General features: G+C 42.1%; 3 protein-coding genes across 3 annotated transcripts; 2 read left to right on the top strand and 1 right to left on the bottom strand.

Annotated features, from left to right (window-relative positions):
* The first annotated feature begins 454 nt into the window (after positions 1–454).
* LOC130134337 (protein SRG1-like) lies at positions 455–4202 on the top strand. The gene is made up of 4 exons (XM_030618304.2): positions 455–827; positions 953–1200; positions 3132–3456; positions 3870–4202. Exons 1-4 carry the CDS (start codon positions 567–569, stop codon positions 4113–4115), a joined length of 1080 nt encoding a protein of 359 aa, XP_030474164.2. The 5' UTR covers positions 455–566; the 3' UTR covers positions 4116–4202.
* Positions 4203–6856: 2654 nt separating this feature from the next.
* LOC115691608 (protein SRG1-like) lies at positions 6857–9278 on the top strand. The gene is made up of 4 exons (XM_030618302.2): positions 6857–7144; positions 7240–7487; positions 8335–8659; positions 8941–9278. The coding sequence occupies exons 1-4, from the start codon at positions 6884–6886 to the stop codon at positions 9208–9210; spliced, it is 1104 nt and encodes a 367-aa protein (XP_030474162.2). The 5' UTR covers positions 6857–6883; the 3' UTR covers positions 9211–9278.
* Positions 9279–17619: 8341 nt separating this feature from the next.
* LOC130139938 (uncharacterized) lies at positions 17620–18300 on the bottom strand. Its single transcript, XM_056317941.1, has 2 exons — positions 18188–18300; positions 17620–18025 (listed from the first exon to the last, which is right to left on the bottom strand). Exons 1-2 carry the CDS (start codon positions 18298–18300, stop codon positions 17620–17622), a joined length of 519 nt encoding a protein of 172 aa, XP_056173916.1.
* Between the last annotated feature and the right edge of the window lie 2520 nt (positions 18301–20820).

Below are 20820 nucleotides of genomic sequence, written 5' to 3'. Positions count from 1 at the left end.
TCTTCCTTCTCTTTTAAGTGAGCAAATTACTTGCCATGCCACCTTGTGAGATCCATGATTCACTATATTACCTACCCATAGAAATTGACGGATCAAGATATATCTTGATACGTGACTAAATCACACTATGCACATGTTCTTAACGCAATTACTGTAAATGAGGAATCAGGTTAGGCAACATCCTACAATCATTAAATCCTCAAATTAATGTATCGATTGGCCATTGAATAATGGATGCCCATGAACATGCACATGGCCCTCTTCCCTTCCTCACTTGTGGGTTATGGATTTGAGTATGTCTCCTCGTGGCCAAATAATAATGACAACGGTATATAACTAAACAATAATTTGGATGAAGAAAAATATAATAAAAGAACTATTTAATTTCTTTAATTGGCATCAAGAATCTCGTGGGGATGGAAGTATATACTTATATATAGATAGTGTCTTTAAGCAAGCCAGTATAGTGAAGCCCACTAAAAGAGAGCTGAAGTTTATTAGTTCTTGTCCATTACCAATCACCACATCTTTTGAGGTTCTTCTCGTCCGATCCTTTCGTCGCGACTATGGAGGCTAATCTCACAAAGCTTGGTGGTTCTCTTCCAGTCCCATGTGTTCAGGAGCTGGTGAAAGAGGCCATAACCGAAGTCCCGCCTCGCTATGTCCGTACTGACCAAGACCATCCGCTCATGCATGATGATCATGGATCTTTGTTGCTTCAAGTACCAATAATTGACATGAACAATCTCTCGTCAAGCAATGACGATTTGGTGGAGTCCGAGCTGGAAAAGTTGCACGTTGCATGTAAAGATTGGGGATTCTTCCAGGTAAAATTTCACCAAGGCGTAATCTTACTTTTTCTTTCTGTGAGTATTACTTAAGACAAGTGGCCTGGATTTCATTTTCAAGAATCGACTTTTGAAGTTCATCGATCCTTTTTTACTGCATGCAGTTGATAAACCATGGAGTGAGTGGTTCATTGGTGGAGGAGATGAAGTTGGGGATACAAGAGTTCTTCAAGCTTCCAATGGAGGAGAAGAGGACGTTTTGGCAAGAAGAAGGCGACTTGGAGGGTTTTGGGCAGATGTTTGTTGGATCGGAGGAGCAGAAGCTTGATTGGGGCGACCTCTTTTTCATGGTGTCCCTCCCAAGACGTTTGAGAAAACCTCATCTTTTTCCCATGCTTCCTTCTCCCTTCAGGTTCTCTCTCTCTCCCTCTTTTCTTCTGTTTTCTCCTTTTCTACGTCTCCCCTTCTCATTCCACACGTGCACACACGTAGCTTGCCCACTAACCATATCGCACACGGATCGCCTCCACCACTGACGCCCCACCAGCAATATTAAGCCACCCGTCCTCACCATCCATTATGTAAAAAAGTGTAATCCGAAAATTTAAACCAATAAATGAAGAGAGATTTTAATGAATAATCTTGATATTATATTCAAAAGCTCAACCTAAATATTTAAGCTGATGGATAAATGGAGACCACATGTATATAATGACCATATAAACTCCATAGTCAAGCAATACGTGAGATATTCTATCACATCATATCACTTCTGCAACTACCATCACTACGCCACTCAAAACCCCACTCTCAGCCCTTTCTCTTGCGGCCTTTGTGGTTCTCTCTCTCTCTCTCAAGTTGCAATGGAAATCCCTTAGTCAACCTAGATTGGAGGTTGGCAGAGATGGGGTGACCACATGCGCAAACCCCGCCCCTATTCCTCACTTAAATAAAGAGTGAGGTGGGCGACAACAGCGAAGGAGGCGGAGGGGTGGCACAAGAGCAACAACGGCAACCAAGTGTGGTGTCATGGGTTGGGGGCAGGCAGATGCCAAACGTGAGAGAGAGAGAGGGGCAATCACAACCATGACGAAAGTGGTGTTCGACAGCGGCAGCAATAGAGGCGTGGCCTAGGGTTTGGTAGTTTTGGGTGAATTTCCCTAAAAGTTTGGAGCGTTACTTAATCTTTACGAGGTCACTGCACATGGTGAAAAACGACGGAGATTGGAAAACCCATTTTTTTATAAATAAAGTTAGTGCACAAAGGAGTGGAACTAATTTATATACAATGTCGGTATCCCTGGCGTCACACCAAACAAAAATTCATGTAGGGTCGTCCTCGTTCTCTCCTACTTGTCCTGGCCTTCGTACCCATAATTCGGTTGATAATTGAGACTTGGGAATGAGGACAGAGAATTGTCGCTTTCAGCTTTATATGGGCAGGTGATATGATTGTTAACACAATATGGATTCAGGCCATTAATATTTGGTTTATTGGTCGGCAAATTACAGCTGGCCAAATCAAACGAAGATCACGATGACATTCTTTTATAATGTCTAGTCACAATTAGAATGAGTTGCACATCCCTTGTTCATAAAGAACAATCCAGTCAAAGTGAGGTAAATCACAAGGTGATTCTATGCCTTATCAGCGTTCTAGCGTCAGTCAAGTAACAATTTCTTAAGGGTTTGGTACCCATTTAATCATACATAAGTAGATCTTAATTTTTTATTGAGGACCTTTTTTTGGAGTTTGTGTATTATTAGGTTTTGTGTAGAAATAACGATGAAATCCACTTAGGTACATCACACTTTGATGGGGAAATGATTTGTCGAAACACTCGTAGGGACTAGTATTAGTGTGAATGTACGAGAGTTGGTTACCTCAAATTCAAGAACAAGAATTGCATTGTTGCTATCATAATGAGATTGAGTTAATTAAGAACTTGAATAGGTCTGTCGTTCATAGCGAACTTTCATTTATGACTTATACAAGATTTGGGAACCATACATGACTTATTTTGCGTGCTTCATAAGATTAATGATACTATGTGAACAAATAATGTCTAAAGTATGTGATATGATATGCATATAAGACAAGCAAGCACCGAACATAAAACAAAACAACAATAGGAGCCGGATGCATGGAAGACTAGCTTCAAGATTAGCCCACATCATCAAGAATACCTTAATTTTACAATCAATATTGTCTACACAGCCTGTTTACTGTCTTCTACACGTCCCGTAGTCTCACCATCGAGATGTCATATTTTGTGAGTCTCTCTCTCTCTCTCTCTCACCTTTGTAACCTATTCTTAAATGTATCATCTTATTGTTATGCAGAGACGTCTTAGATGAGTACTCCTCAGAGCTACGAGACCTTGCAATGAAGGTCCTCCTTCTCATGACAAAAGCTCTGCAGATGGACACCAAGGACATGATAGAACAGTTTGATGAGGGCAGGCAAGCCATTAGGATGAACTATTACCCTCCGTGTCCGCGACCCGAGCTCGTCACCGGCCTCACTCCTCACTCCGACTCTGTAGGCCTCACCATTCTTCTGCAAGTCAATGAAATGGAAGGTCTCCAAGTAAGGAAAGAGGGCAAGTGGGTCTCTGTCAAGCCCCTTCCTAATGCATTCGTTGTCAACATCGGAGACATTTTAGAGGTATATAGCCTTATTTCTATTGTTTTGACGCGGAGTTCCACCTCATTTTGTTTAGTATACGAGCTGGTATTGTCTAGATTCATCTGCTATTGATGACAAAGCTGTTATTTCATACAAAATCTAACATTTGATTTATAAATATTTAAAATGGATCAATCATCAATCAAAACGAAAATGTATGCGGCTGTGAATGCAACAATCATCCTGAATAAAATGGTAGACATTTCAATAATGGAATGCGGGAAATCTGCTTAGTTATGTGTATATTTTTCAAATCCCAATGCGGACACTGTTGTTTATTCATATGCAATGAGCTAGTTAGTTCAATAGAATGACTATTGATGATACAATTTCACGGACGAAATCCATCAGAGGGCTGACAAATTAGTCTGTGCATTTGATAATCCACACAGATTGTGACGAATGGTGCTTATCATAGCATCGAGCATCGAGCAATAGTTAACTCGATGAAGGAGAGGCTCTCAATTGCTACATTTTACAGCCCGAAATTGGAAGGGGAATTCGGTCCCGCACCGAGCCTGATCACACCGGACAAGCCAGCATTGTTTAGGAGAATCGGCATGGCCGATTACTTGAGGGGACTCTTCTCTCGTGAGCTCCAAGGGAAGTCATATCTCGATGTCATGAGGATTGCATAGTATCTTTATGTTTACACTCTCGATATACCTCTCTAATAAGTGGATGTATTGACACAATATCTCTACAATCCATATCCATTTCGCTCCCTCCTTGCTTTTGTTGATCAATTTCATCCCTTTGTTTTCCGAATGACATTATAACGACATAAACAGAACCTTTTAACTTGTCTACATCTCTTTTTTTGTTGGGAAAGCAAGTGAACTTTACTCATAATAAAACAAACCAGCCTAAAACTGCTGCAGAGGAAGAATTAGTTCAACATTCTCGAATTTCTACAAATCGCTGTTCTTCTTACCATTGCAAAATGTGCATAGTTTCATTCCCAACAAAGTAAGGCTGAACTTGATTATTGGTAAAGAGCCCATATTACGAGTGGAGCGCAAAAGGTGGTTGCGAAAGCTTTTGATGGGATTCGACTTTGCGAGTGTGGAATTTAGGGTCGTTTCCCCGCGTCATGATAGACAACTAAAGCTCTCACTAAACGGGATAAGAGCATGCCCTATAACGCACTACCTTAGAAGAACCGACAAGTCTCGCGCAATATGAGCAAAATCTAAATTATTAGTTTGAGACTAAGGTTCGCCCTCTCAACTACCAAATTGGTTTGGCCATGGTTCAAGGATATTCACCTATGGTTTATACATTGTATTGATAGTCAATGTTTTTCTAGTAATTATCTTCTTTTAGAAATAGTTGGGGGTAATGTCGTAAATCTCTATAGAAAAAGATGTCAATTAAGTAATCTAAGTCCCGGTTGGGCTCCTCTTTGTGGCCCTAGGTCTTGCACCATTTATTTCTATAGAAAAAAGTATTAGTTCATTGCCGTTAGTGGGTAGGCATGAATTTCCCTTCCCATAGTGGTATTCATGCGACCATTGGAACGAAGATTGGTCCCCACGTTCGTTAGTCTGTGTCTATTGAAATTGCATAAAAACCGAGATTATCTCAAGACTATCATTTCAAGGCTTGAATTGGGATCGTCCTTCGCTTAGTACAGGACTTCCATCGGAATCGACTGAGTTGGATCACAAATCATGTCAAGGAAATCACTGTCTTCAAAACAGCATCATCGATACACCTATTCATCTCTTTCTTCAAATCCCTGTTGACACTGAAACTTCGGCTATGCCATAAAATTAAGGATTGTTCCTGACCTCTAAACAAAAATATCATTCGAATGATTTGCATTTTTTCTAAGTCATACCATCATCACACGCCAATAACATGTTTTTCCATTTTCATAATGACGGAAGAGCGTGCGCCTGATTCTTTTTCCATAATGGCTGACCATCTCTCTTTCATCTTATCCCATGGCCAAATGTCAAAACCCACGTAATGGATGGAGTGATAGGAGACTTGCAGGGTTTGAAAATATAAGGAGCGATCAGTGGGATTTGGCGGTTTGGTCAATATCCAGCAAGCACAGCAGATTGTACATAAAAAATGAAAACCGCGAGCTGGGAGATAATGTTTTTTTTTTGGTCTGTCTTATATATAATTCTTCTCACTCTCTGACTTTTGCTCTACCTCTTGCAGAGCGCGGAAATTGAACCCCGCAACTGTGATATTATCGTCCCCACCCTCCCAATCCCTTTACTAGCAGGCTGCATGCCTATTGGCTAGGAGATAATGTTACTAAACCAACCGAGCAGATTAAGATAACGCTCTGCCATGATCCTGTGGAGATAATCAAAACTTGAATTTGACTCGATGAATAATCAAAATTCGAAAGGTGGTCAAACAGTGAAGGAGTTTCGTTGGAGATTGGAAATTGAGGGCAATTCGGTGATTTGGTGAGAGGTGTGGAGGTTTAAACAAATCAGATTTGATTTAATAGAGTGAGCATTATTAGGTGAAAGGGGGGTTTTGTTTTAAATGAGATTGAGAGAGACCAAAGAGAAAATGTACCAAAGGGTGTTAGATTAATCTATCGTAATAAAGTTCCAAATTCATCAAAGCTCTGGTTCGTACAAGTAGAGTGTTATCCCTTACTTTGCTTGAGTTTTGAATCAATCCTAATTGATGAGTGGTGACTCCAAAATGTAAGAAAATTGCATGTTTAATTGAGTACCAATTGCAAATTGCTTGGAAGAGTCTGTGCTAAGCCTTTGAGCTTAATAATCCATTAGTTTTCCTTTAAGTGGTTCTTCTTTGGGAAGGTCGCGACAATCACCGCTACTAAATCTATATAGAACATTGTGTTGACTTCAACATTGTGTCATGTCAAATGCAATACGATTTCAATATTCATAATAGCTAAAAAAATTATGTCACGCATGCGCCTTTGGATGATTGATATGGAGTTGACTTTGGTTACATTATTATCCTCAAGTACACATGTCAATCATCCAACAGTGAGTGTATAAAATTTTGCTAAACATATGCTTTTTTCCCCTTCTGTGACGAATGGTATTTTCATTAGATTGTAAAATTTTTTATTTATTAAACTTGAGTCCAACATGAGATCGATCGTATAATAATATTATCAATTATGTTTCACTATGTATTCATTTCTTGAAGCTTCCACTATTTAATAACATAAGGCGGATTCATACACCAATAACCGATCACGAAGCCATACTTTTGTCGGTTGGTAGATTGAGTGTGGCCGGAAGCCACATGTACTTCTTGACACTACTGCTATAAATGAGAAACCAGGTTAGCTAACATCCTACAGCCATTAGAACATTAGAAACCCTCATAATAGATGTTATAACTGATAGCCTACTCCTCGAGATTTTTGTCATCTGATCCTCTCGTTGCCACGATGGACGCGAATGTCACAAAGTTTGGTGGTTCTCTACCAGTCCCAAGTGTTCAGGAGCTGGCAAAAGAGGCCATAACTGAAGTCCCGCCTCGATATATCCGTACCGACCAAGATCATCCGTTCATGCATGATGATCCTGGAACTTCATTGCTTCGAGTGCCAGTAATTGACCTGAACAAGCTCTCATCAAGCGACGAGGATTCAATGGAGTCCGAGCTTGAAAAGTTTCACTTTGCATGCAGAGATTGGGGATTCTTCCAGGTCTTCCGTGATAGTTACTTGAGACAAAAGGGTCCGGATTTGTGTTTTCAAGAATTCGACTTTTGAACTTAATCGATCCATTTTTGTGCATGCAGTTGATAAACCATGGAGTGAGTTGTTCATTGTTGGAGGAGGTGAAGTTGGGAATACGAGAGTTCTTCAAGCTTCCAATGGAGGAGAAGAGGAAGTTTTGGCAACAAGAAGGAGACTTGCAGGGTTTTGGGCAGGCGTTTGTTTTGTGGGAGGAGCAGAAGCTTGATTGGGGCGACCTCTTTTACATGATATCCCTCCCAAGACATTTGAGAAAACCTCACCTTTTTCCCATGCTTCCTTCTCCCTTCAGGTTCTCTCTCTCTATCTCATGCATTTAGTACACTATTTGTTCAAAATGATCGGGATTGTCTAAATGTATGTCGTAAATTTAACCTTCCCCCCCAATTGGATCTTTGGTTCCTTTCCTAGCTAAATATTAAATTTACTCTAAATGGTTGACACATAAACAATCAAATCAAAGATCAAAATTAAGAAATTTTTTTGGCTACGCCCGGTGCATGTGTGGCCAACTCACATGCATCATTGGAAAGATTCACTAGAGCTAATGGTTCATGTGAGTTGGGCTGATATGAGCTGGATGCATGGAATATTGGCTTGATAATTTGCCCGCATCAGTAATAATACCTAACTTTATTAGCATTGTGAAATTTTGTGGGTCCACTGCCAACTGTTCTAAAAGTTTAAGCTGTTAGATAAAGCTGTGGTTTATTATTTAAATATTTTAACACTTCTCCTCATGCTTAGTCTGGTCTTTTTGCCTAGTACTAAGCGTGGATATATTTAATTCGGGAGATAAATGGGACCTGAAAAGATTTAAACTCAGGACCTCTAACTCTGATACCATGTGAGATTTGATAGGACCATTACCAACTGTTCTTAAAACTTAAACTATTAGATGAAGGCGTGATTTATTATTTAAATATTTTAACAAGTATGATGAATAATTTATTAACAACCTTTATAACTATTTTCTACCAATCCCAAATCTCTCGACATCGAGATGAACCATTAATTACTTACTAAAAATAAACCTACTCATATCAGTGCCTCACATTATGTGAGAAAATCCATGCGCTCTCTCTCTCTCACACACGTTTGTAACCTATTCTTAAAAGTATCATCTTTTAATTGTGCAGAGATGTCTTGGATAGATACTCCTCGGAGATACGAGATCTTGCAATGAAGATGCTCCTCCTCATGGCAAAAGCTTTAAAGATGGACACGAAGGACATGGTAGAACAGTTTGATGAGGGCCTGCAAGGCATTAGGATGAACTATTACCCTCCTTGTCCGCAACCCGACCTCGTCATCAGCCTCACTCCTCACTCTGACGCCATAGGCCTCACAACTCTTCTCCAAGTCAATGAAGTGGAAGGTCTCCAAGTAAGGAAAGAGGGCAAGTGGGTTCCCATCCAGCCCCTTCCCAATGCTTTCATTGTCAACGTCGGAGACATTTTAGAGGTAAAGATTTTCGATCGGCCCCATCTCTAATAGTTTTGCTGCAGATATCCACCTAATTTTGTTTTATACACTAGCCAATGTTGTCTAGATTCGGTGTGCTGCTGATGACAAGACTGTTATCTCATACACAATCTGGTATTTTATAGAAAACTTTCGATGAATAGTTTATATAAACAAAACTTTATGCAATTTGTTAGGATGAGTATAGAGAATAGAAATTCATGAACAAAAATCCACCAGTGGTATGACTGAGTAGTTTGTGTATTTGATGATTGACACAGATTATCACGAATGGCAATTATCGTAGCATTGAGCACCGAGTAACAGTCAACTCAATGAAGGAAAGGCTCTCGGTTGCCACATTTTACAGCCCGAAATTGGAATGCGAAATGGGTCCAGCACCTATCCTAATCACACCAGAGAAGCCGGCGTTCTTCAGAAGAATAGGTGTCGGCGATTACTTCAGGGGATATTACTCTCGTGAGCTCCGAGGGAAATCATATCTTGATATTATGAGGACCATTCAGGATGAGGAAAAGAAAGGGAATTGAATTTGGATTTGGTATCCCTGAAGTCAGTCGAAAACACCACTTTACGTAGTGTTTCCCTTCATGGTCATCTAAGGGAAGAATTCTATAATCGGAGGGACCACTCTACGTGTCCTAGATTAATTACTTTCTTAAGTATAATTTGGTTGATGATTGAGACTTGAAATTGAGGACAAATTGTCGTTGTTTTTTGTCACACCCCTAACTCAACAAGAACAAGGGCATGACACGACTATCCTTTCACCAAAGGACGTAGCCTAATATAACCAAAACTCACCTGATATCAAAATATATGCATCCACATATATACATGATATAAAGTTTATCTGGTTATAATATCAGAGTTAACTACAATCCATCAAAAGGTCAAAAGCATAACCAGCGACATGCTAAAACTTAAACTCCACATCTATGTGTAACTCGTACCAAAAAGCCCCAACTATCAAAATGTCCTCCCTGACACCGGAACTCTCACGCCTACTAGCGTCTTGGTGAAGAACCTGAAAAACAAGTAAGATGAGAGGAATGAGCTATCACGGCTCAGTGAGTAATACATTTCTTCTAAGTAGATTGAGCACCTACTATGCACACGGTTATAAGACCAAATGAAAGCTCAATTAACCCAACTCCAACATATCACAAACTTCAAGGTCAAAATACGTTATATACCACTTTAAACATAACCTTTTCACAATAGGAAATCTCGTTTTAATTAATAATATCAAAGAAGAAACCAATGATCAATTCCATTGGCCAATCTCGTCGAAAAGCACACGCCAATGGTCCATTCCATTGGCCAATCTCATGCTCAGAAATCTAAGTATGATCACGGATAACGCCCCGTGAAAGGCGACCAAGATTCCCCCCTTGGCAAGGTCTCCACCTACTATAAGCCGATGGCTCGGCCCACAAGGATATCCTAGACTAGTATGCGCATAAAATCCACAACAATATCATCCACCAATCTACAAAATCCATTCCAGAAATCATTTCATAAACCATTTCATAAACCGATATAAAACCCTTCATAAGCCACATTCAAATGCAAGAACTCCTCATGAGTCTTTTTCAAAAGGTTTCGCAAACCTATTTGCATTCAGTAAATTCAAACCAAAATCAAAAGATAATCTTTCATTTCAAATACACAAGATGGCAGTAAATGCTCGATCCAATTTTATGCAATCAAAATGCCATTTCTTATATGGTAACATGTCTAATACATATCATTTTCTAAACATGAGTTTACAAATTCAAAGAAGAAATAGTACCACTCACCTTGAAAAGCTGAAAAACTAACCTACGGCGGTTTCTCGTGCCGACGCACTCGAATACCTAACAATAAGTCGAAAAAACGGTATCAAAACCGAGTAAAATGTTACTTCAACTACGACTCGGCTAAGCTAGGCTTAGACACTAATATAACGACTAAAGATGCCCCCAAATCACTCGTCCAAAGCGATTATCCAAATTCGTCCACGACGCGGAACTTGAGTGCGAAACTTGATTGCGCCATAACTTTCTCCACTAAACTCCGTTCTAAGCGAACTTATAGTCAAGAGAAAGCTTATTCAGAGCATTACAAGAACCCCAACTTGGCCGTCCTAAAATTGAGCCGAAAACTGACAAAAATCGGCCTAAAAACCACTGATCGCGCACTGTTCACTGCGCGCACTCAACTTTAAAAATTCATATCCGGCAAACCGTAAGTCCAAATCAGGTTCCGTAAAATCCCACGGCCTCGCAACACCCTAAACTACCAATTCTATATATATTCACAGCTTAACGACTCAAAAATCGGACTTCGCCACTCGAGTAACACGTAACTCCGAAATTCGTCCCGAACAACCATACTACGAAATAGCTACTCAACAAACCCCAACACTTTACAACACCATAAACCATCATTCCACACAAAATTGCAACTTAATATCTCCTCGATCGAGCCTCGCAATTCAAAATCAATATTCCTTTAAATTTGTACCCTAATTTCCGAAATCAATCCAATTAGACGAATAGAGGCCTCGATTACTTACCCGGCGTTACAAAATGACGTTGATTCGACTTATTGAGTCGTCCAGATCGCAAACACACGAAGATTTTCCCTATTCCTCTTTTTCTTCTTCTCTGCGTGCGTTTCTTCTTCTTCCCTTCTTCTCCTTTTTTTCTCTTCAGTCACCGAGGCTCCTTCTTCACCGCTTCACATTGAAAATAAAGACAAGTTAATGGGCTGGGCTCTAGATAAAATAATGGGTTATTTAAGCCCATTATTACATTCTTCCCTCCTTATAAAAATTTCGTCCTCGAAATTCAGACGTACCTCAATCGCCAAACAAGTTCGGGTATTTACATCTTGCCTCTTCCTCAGGTTCCCAAGTGGCCTCCCTCTTAGTATGGTTTTGCCATTGAATCTTCACGTAAGGGATAGTGCGTCGTCGCAACACTTGATCCTTCCTGTTGACGATGCGTATAGGCTGCTCTTCATAAGTTAAGTTCTCCTTTAACTTTAATGGTGTAAAATCCAGTACGTGTTCAAGATTTGGTACATATCTCCGCAGCAAGGACACATGGAATACATTATGCACCCTAGATAATGCTGGTGGCAAAGCTAATTTATAAGCAACTTCGCTAATCTTCTTTAATATCAAGAATGGTCCCACGTATCTTGGACTTAACTTTCCACGAATGCCAAATCTCATAACTCCCTTCATTGGAGAAACTTTGAGAAATACATGATCTCCTACATCAAACTCTACCTTGCGTCTTTTGAGGTCAGCATAGCTTTTCTGACGGCTTTGTGCTTTTTTCAAATGCTCTCGAATCAACCTGACTTTCTCTTCTGACTCCTGAATAAACTCTGGTCCGGTTAATCTTTTCTCACCAACATCATCCCAACATATGGGAGTTCTACATTTTCGACCGTATAGAGCTTCAAAAGGAGCCATCTTAATGCTAGAATGATAGCTGTTATTATAAGAAAACTCCGCTAAATGAAGGTGTTCGTCCCACGAACCATCAAAGTTAATAACACAGGATCTTAGCATATCCTCTAGTGTTTGAATCGTCCTCTCAGATTGTTCATCTGTCTGCGGATGAAAAGCCGTACTGAAGTTGAGTTTAGTACCCAATGCTCCTTGCAAACTCTCAATGATCACTGGCACCCCATGAAGCTTCACCATCTCATTAACATACCGCTTTGCCATATCTTCAAGTGAAAGATCGAATCGATATGACAAAAAGTGAGCAGATTTAGTCAATCGATCGACAATCACCCATATAGCGTTTTTACCACTAGATGTCCTCGATAGACCGACGATAAAGTCCATGGTAATATGCTCCCACTTCCACTTAGGTATTTCAAGTGGGTGTAGCTATCCACCTGGTTTCTAATGCTCAATCTTTACTTGCTGGCAAACCAGACACTGGTCAATAAACTTCACGATATCTTTCTTCATGTTGATCCACCAAAAATTCTCTCTCACATCCCCGTACATTTTAGTGCTTCCTGGATGGATAGAGAATCTCGTACTATGAGCTTCCTGCAATATCTCCTTTTTCAATCCCGAATCATCAGGAACGCATAGCCGACCATGAAACCTCAATGACCCATCCGCATGGATACTGAAGTCCTCGTCTCCCAGCTTCTACTCCTTCTCTAATCTTTCCCAACTGAGGATCCCCATTCTGTTTAGCCTTAATTCTGTCAATCAACATTGGTTGTACTTAAAGATTAGCTAATCGAGCACCAAGCTTGTGTACCAATACTTCCAAGTCCAACTTCCTCATTTCCTCAAGAATAGGCTTCTGAGAAGTGAGCAATGTAGCCATGTTTCCATAAAACTTACGACTTAGGGCATCGGCTACCACATTTGCCTTACCTGGATGGTAATTGATAGATAGGTCGTAATCCTTTAAGAGTTCTAGCCAGCTCCTCTGTCTCATGTTCAATTCTTTCTGAGTAAAGATGTACTTCAAACTCTTATGATCAGTAAAGACTTCACATTTCTCACCATACAAGTAGTGCTGCCATATCTTCAAGGCAAACATAACCGCTGCTAATTCCAAATTATGAGTGGGATAATTTCTCTCATGTACTTTCAACTGTCTAGAGGCATAGGCTACAACTTTACCATTCTGCATAAGAACACAACCTAAACCTTCCTTAGATGCATCACAGTAGATTGTGAAGCCATCAGTACCTGAAGGCAAGGTCAATATAGGAGCCGATACTAACCGTCTCTTCAATCTTGGAAACTGTTCTCACACTGATCTGACCAAACAAATTTAACTCCCTTTTGAGTTAGGCGAGTAAGTGGACTAGCAAGTTTAGAAAATCCTTCTACAAACCGCCTATAGTAGCCAGCTAGACCAAGAAAACTTCTCACTTCAGTGACATTGGTAGGGCGACTCCATTGGACAACTGCTTCAACTTTCCTCGGGTCAACCGAAATGCCATCCTTCGAGATTATATGGCCTAAGAATTCTATATGATCAAGCTAGAAATCACACTTACTGAATTTAGCAAACAACTTCTTTTCACGCAAAGTTTGCAACACAAACCTCAAGTGTTGTTTATGTTCCTCCAAACTCTTCGAATACATCAAAATATCATCAATGAATACCACAATAAACTTATAAAGATACTGTCTGAACACCCTATTCATCAGATACATAAAAGCAGCAGGAGCATTTGTTAATCCAAAAGGCATGACAAGAAATTCATAATGGCCATACCTTGTCCTGAAAGCAGTTTTTGGTACATCATCTGCCTTTAACTTCAACTGATGATACCCAGAACAAAGGTCAATCTTAGAAAATATTTGAGCTCCCTGAAGTTGATCAAACAAATCGTCAATCCGGGGCAAAGGGTATTTATTTTTTATCGTCACCTTATTAAGTTCTCGATAATCGATGTAAAGCCGCATACTACCATCCTTCTTTTTCACAAAAAGAACCGGAGCTCCCCAAGGCGAAACGATGGGTCTAATAAAACCTTTATCCAACAACTCCTACAGCTGTGCTTTCAATTCCTTCAATTCAGACGGTGCCATCCGATATGGCGCCTTAGAGATAGGCGTAGTGCCAGGCATCAAATCAATACAAAAATCAATCTCTCTATTAGGAGGCAAGCCAGGCAAATCTTCAGGAAACACATCTGGAAATTCTCTAACAATACGAATATTTTCGAACTCTACAACATCTTTACTTGTGTCATTTACATAAGCCACATAACCACAACAACCTTTCCTCAAAAGCTTCCTCACTTGCAAAGCTGATATCAATCTTGGCAAGGTGCCTTTACAACTTCCTGAAAAAGAAAATTCGGGTTGATTTGGAAGTCGAAAGACAACTTTCTTAGAATAGCAATCAACAGTTGCATGATATGTGGATAACCAATCCATTCCCAAAATAACATCGAAATCCCGTATATATAACTCCACCAAATCGACAGGTAATACTACATCATTAATCCGGAGCAAACATCTCTTGAACACACGGTTAGCAATCAGGAAATTTCCAGTAGGAGTATCAGCATACATTTCATCCTCTAGAGGCTCAGGCAACACATCAAGTTTCCTTGCGAAGTCAATGGCAATAAAGGAATGCGTAGCACCCGGATCAAACAACGCATACGCATATTGAGAGGCAATATAAATATTACCTGCAACAACTGCGTTGGACGCCGCCGCATCCTCCTTCATTATCGCAAAAACTTTCCCAGTCGTCTTTTGCCTTTCCTGATTTCCTTGGGGCCTACCAGCTGAAGATGCAGTTTTCCTCATAGAACAAGCAGATGCTAGGTGCCCAGGCTGCCCACAAACAAAACACACTCTACTATCTCCAGGGATATCCTTCTGTGTAGGACAATCATGCGCCATATGTCCTATTTTCCTACAAAGGAAGCAAGCTCCTATCTTGCTATAACAAGGACCGCTATGACGCTTCCCATAAGTAGCACAAGGGCCCAGATTACTCTGAATCTTGGGCCTTCCTAGCTAATTGAAATCCCTTCACTTTTTGCTACTACTGGTCCGACTATCATGATAGTCAGTGGGCTTAAACCTCTTGTACTGAGGTGCACCCTGTGCGCCGCTCTCCAACATATCTTGCTCCACCCTAATCGCTCGATCCAAGACATCTTTGTACGTAGTCAGTACAAAAGGCGTGAGAATACTGCGACTATCAAGGCGAAGCCCTCGCTGAAAGTGTTTTGCCCTCCGCTTTTCACTAGCCACGAAGCCTTCCTCGAATCTACTGAGCTGATTAAAGCGGGCTGCATACTCCATAACTGACGAGCTACCTTGAGATACATTTACAAAGTCACTCCTCATCTTCGCTTGGAATGACTCGGGCAAGAATTGGGCATTGAATGCTTCAGTGAAGTCTTTCCAGGAAATGATTACATCAGTACCTCCAAGGGCGGGTCTAGTCCCTTCCCACCAACATATAGCTTCACCTTCCAAATAACGAGTGGTAAAGTTGACCTTTTGATTGTCACGAACATTTTTCCGCCCTAAAGATTTCCTCTATGCTTCTAATCCAACCATCGGCCTTAAGAGGATCAAACTTCCCATCAAACTTAGGTGGATCCGCCTTTCTGAATTGTGCGAAGGTGCATGAGTCAGTGGTGCCACCTTCACTTAATTCCTTCGCCTGACGATACCAATGAATCATTGCTTGAGTGAAATCAGTCGGGGGATTAGGCTCTTGGGGTTCTTCCCTAGCTTCTCGTGAGTCAGAACTCATTTCATATTGATCCTCCAGTCTCCTTTTTAAAGTCACACCTTGAGAACGTTGAGGTATATCTCTAGTGTCGGAAGTAATAACTCGCTTGCCTTTATTATTCTTAAGAAGCGAGGTAAGTGGCTCCGAGTCAGAACTCATGGTCGCTTGTATTCAAGAATGAGCTACTACTTAGTATATAAAAGACTAGAGCAAAAAATCTATCACACAATCTCACAACGTCCCATATCTATACTCCAAAAATCAAAACCTACGCTCTGATACCAACAAATATCACACCCCTAACTCAACAAGAATAAGCGCATGACACGGCTATCCTTTCACCAAAGGACGTAGCCTAACATAACCAAAACTCACCTGATATCAAAATATATGCATCTACATATATACATGATATAAAGTTTATTTGGTTATAATATCGGAGTTAACTACAATCCATCAAAAGGCCAAAAGCATAACCAGCAACAGGCTAAAACTTAAACTCCACATCTATGTGTAACTCGTACCAAAAAGTCCCAACTATCAAAATGTCCTCCCCAACACCGGAACTCTCACGCCTACTAGCGTCTCGGTGAAGAACCTGAAAAACAAGTAAGATGAGAGGAATGAGCTACCACGGCTCAGTGAGTAATACATTTCTTCTAAGTAGATCGAGCACCCACTATGCACATGGTTATAAGACCAAACGAAAGCTCAATTAACCAACTCCAACATATCACAAACTTCAAGGTCAAAATACGTTATATACCACTTTAAACATAACCTTTTCACAATAGGAAATCTCGTTTTAATTAATAATATCAAAGAAGAAACCAATGATCAATTCCATTGGCCAATCTCGTCGAAAGCACACGCCAATGGTCCATTCCATTGGCCAATCTCATGCTCAGAAATCTAAGTATGATCACGGATAACGCCCCGTGAAAGGCGACCAAGATTCCCCCCTTGACAAGGTCTCCACCTACTATAAGCCGGTGGCTCGACCCACAAGGATATCCTAGACTAGTGTGCGCATACCCACAATGTGACATTTCGAGTTTCGGCCCATTTTTGGGATTTATAAAACGTGTATTTCGTCAGTGTGCTTATAGTAAAATCTCGCCCAGAACTGATCACTCTCGGGTTATTTTTAAATTTGAGATTTCGCTATAATCGCATTTAATCGAATTTGGCCGTTATTTAGAGCCTGAACTTTGGTGTCGAATTTCTGGGAGTTTTGTGATGAATTTAATTGGACGGTGTCGATATTATTGTGGCCAGCCTCGATATTGCCCGGGATAAGTGAAAAGTGAAATTTGGACCGGGTGCGGATTTGGACTAGTAGACCTCCCTCGTAGTGTGTTTTATTTATTATCTTTGGCCCTTTTTCCTAATTTATAATTAGGGTTTTTCATGGTCCGTTGGATCATTTTCGGATTTGAACGAGGATCGTCGGATCGCACTCAAGTGCGTTTGACTTTCTCTCTCTCTCTCTCTCCTCCCCTTCTGCCGCACCTCTGCCCCATGCATGCACGTCCCCTCCTCCCTTTTCTTCCGCTCACGTTTCCTCTCTCTCTCTCTTCCTTTCTTTCTTTTCTTTTTCTTTCTTCCTCTTCTCTTCTTCTTCTTCCTCGTCTCTGGTCGCGACTGCTGTTGCTTCCTTCTTCTGTTGCTCGCTTGCCCGACCGCCGCTCACCCCAGCCACTGCTCGGCGGATCGTCCACCTGGCGCCGCCGCCTCGCCAGCCGCCGCACCGTCGCTACCACAAGCCCCCAACTCTCCTTCTCCTTCCCTTGTTTTCCTTCCCCGGCCCGAGCCCGTCCTTGCGCAGCTCAGCTCACCGCCGTGTCCAACGCGGCCAGGCTCCGCCGGCCAGCTCGTCTGGCCTTGCCCCGCCGCCCGCGACACCACTGTGCCGCCTCTGGCCACCGCGCGACCATCCCCCTCCCCCTGTTTCTCTCCTCCCCGTCTTCTCCCCTGTTTCGGCTCCGCCTCGTCTAGCCGCCGCGCGCCGCCGTTTCGGCTGCCACCACTGCTCTGCCCGCCACCACCCAGTTCCCCCAGTAGCTTCGCCGCCACCAGCAGACGCCGTGCTCGCCTGGACAGCCCAGGCCACCCCAACTCAGTCTTGGCCGGACTGTCCCGGCCGTGGCCAAGCCTCCGCCACCCATTCGTGTCGTCCAGCCAATCGGCTAGCCAGCTCGCCGGCCAGCTAGCCCAAGCCGCTACCCAGTCGTGGCCGGACAGCCTAGCCCGTTACCCAGCCGTGCCGAGCTCGCCTAGCCCGCTGCCCAACCGTGCCCAGCCGTTGCCCTTGCCGTGGCCGAGTGTCCCAGGCCGTGGCCGAGTGCCGCGCCGAGCTTGGCCGGCCATTTTGCCTGTCGCCCCTCGCCCGCGCCGAGTCGTCACTGTTCACCCGGGCCATTTTGAGTCCGTGTGGATTTTTCCAGAGCCAAACTTAGGTAAGTGACTTCCTAATCCTTACTTAGGGCTATGGGTATTTTTAGACTTGTTTAGCGATTAGAACGGGTAGATTATGGGCTGTTATGGTTGAATTGCTATACTAGACTGTGTGGGTTGAATATGGTTGAATTGTAGGGTGAATTGAGATAGTTGTGGGGGCTTAATTGTGGTTGAATTTGGTGGGTCCAATGGTCGGCTTGTCGTAGTGTTTGTGGATGATTTGATGATTGATTATGGTCGACTTGAATGTCGGATTGGTGAGCTCGTGGTTTGGAATTAGGATGGTTTTGGATGCATATTAGTGGCTAATGTTGGTGGATCAATGATTGGCTTGTTGTGGCATTCGTGGGTGGATTTGATGTTCGTATGTGGCTGGTTTGTCGTGGTTCTTGTGAGTGCAATTTGATGCTTGACGGTAGCCGGTTTGTGATGGATCATAGGTTGAATATGACTGGGTCAAATGTTGGAATTGTGGGCTAAAGTGGCAAGCACATTATTTGAAATTGAGTATGTGCAATGTGTTAGAATGATGGTTGTGCAATGTGGCTTGCTTGTGATGCTTTACGAATTGAGTTTGATACTTGCATGGATTGATTGGGATGATTGGCAATCGAGTGTATTAAGATGTGGTTTGAATATGTGATTGGCATGGAATCGATTGAAGCATATGACGTGTGTGCCTGTCCGAATAGCCTGAGGCAGGATAGACTCGATGCGTGTTTATGCGAGTCGTGAGAATGGGCCTGAGGCGTGTTTACGCAGGCAGTGTGAAAGAACCTGGGAGGTCGTGAGAAAGTTGGCTGGACCACGCATGTTACATAGTGTTTGATTATGTGGTGAATAGTGCTAGGCATGGTATGGGACGTGCCCAAGTGGTTTTACCTTATAATCGAGACACGCACGAGTGTTGTTGTATGATGCATGGGAAATTTCATTGTGTGCTCTGAATATGAGTTATGCTGGATGCATTGATGTGATTTGACCATTATGCAGAGTTGGTGTGTAAATGGAGGTGAGGTATGTATGTTTATGTGAGTTCTAGTATGTCGATTGTTAGATTGCATGTTGAGACTCGTCTGGGTACGCATTGGCCTAGGTGGGGTTTAAGGTGTTGCTTATTGAGACTCGTTCTCACAGTTATTATATAACCATTTTCAGATCCGCGATCGTGATTGATTGGAGACGCCACCAGGGTATCTCGGGGATGGACGACGGGTCAAGTTACCCCATATTTTGTGTGCCCCCTTTTTATAGAGGAGTTAACCTTACAAACCACCGCCCTATTTTGACAATTGTGGTTTAAGTTAGTAGCCTGGGTTGTTGTTGTGTATTTGTGAATGCTGCAAGTGATGCCGAGTATGTTATGTATTTACTTGGTTTGCGTTATTGTTACCCCTTTGTCATAATTTATTGTCTGGGTTGTTTTAAATTCGCTTCCGCTTGCATACTCGTGTGAGTGTTTCTTTTGGGTCGGCGACACGTCCTGGGACGTCACGTTCAATACGACCGTGGAAGGGGTGTCGTGAGCCCATTGGGGTTCCGGGCGTGATACCCCCGTTGATTTGGTATCAGAGCAAGGTCAGCTCGATCCAAGTTGGTCGAAGCCTAGAGTGATAAGGAGCGATGACTTAGGGGGTAGTCAGTTAGGGAGACTCGTGTGCCATGCGTAGCCCAGACTGTTTGATTGTGGTTGTTGAGTGATCTTATGCATTAATGTGTGAGGTGCAGGTGCGTCAGAACTTGAGGTAAGTGCACGAACTTTGTTGGTTATGATTGGCCGTTGTTTGTGATTGGCTGCCTGCTTAGTGAATTGTTGTTGCGATTCACTGCCTAGGGCTTTAGACTGGTATAGTTGGCCTAGGTCTTTAATTCCCGAGGGGAATTATAACGGAGGTAAGTGAGTGGTGTGAACCCCGTGAGTTTGAGCGGTCGAGGTCGAGGTCGTATTGGTCCATGCAAGTTGGAGTTGCGAGAGGATCCCAGAGTGGATGGAATTCTAAGGGCACTCGAAGAAGTTGGAATTTTAATGGGATTGATGGGAACCAAGGTTAAGGGTAAGTTAATGCGTAAATCAGATGGATGCAATAACTGGTTGAGTAATTTTTGTGAAATAGAAACCCCCAAAGTTTCATGGGAAAAGTGACCCAGAGGCTACATCACTTTGGGATATAAGAGTTGGAAAAAAAAATTTGAAGTATGGATTACGATGATATTCTTGGACGGGTTTGGAAGGATGAGTGTTGCTTGGAAATTTTAGATTTTGTAAAGAACCGATGTGATTTGTTTTTGGGAGATGTTGGATTGAAATTGGATGGATTGAACTTTGTCTTTGAGGTATAGAAAGATAATTATTTTGTGGCTAACTAGTTGGTTGAGGAAATAAGGCTAAAGGACATAGCCGAGGTGTATAATTTTCTCGATGTCTTTCCT

Source organism: Syzygium oleosum, unplaced genomic scaffold (assembly GCF_021117445.2).
Source record: "Syzygium oleosum isolate NSW1041296 unplaced genomic scaffold, Sole_v2.1 Sole_v2.01, whole genome shotgun sequence".
NCBI lineage: Eukaryota > Viridiplantae > Streptophyta > Magnoliopsida > Myrtales > Myrtaceae > Syzygium > Syzygium oleosum.
Note: the sequence above shows the minus strand (reverse complement) of the source record. Positions and strands in the feature narration are given on the sequence as shown.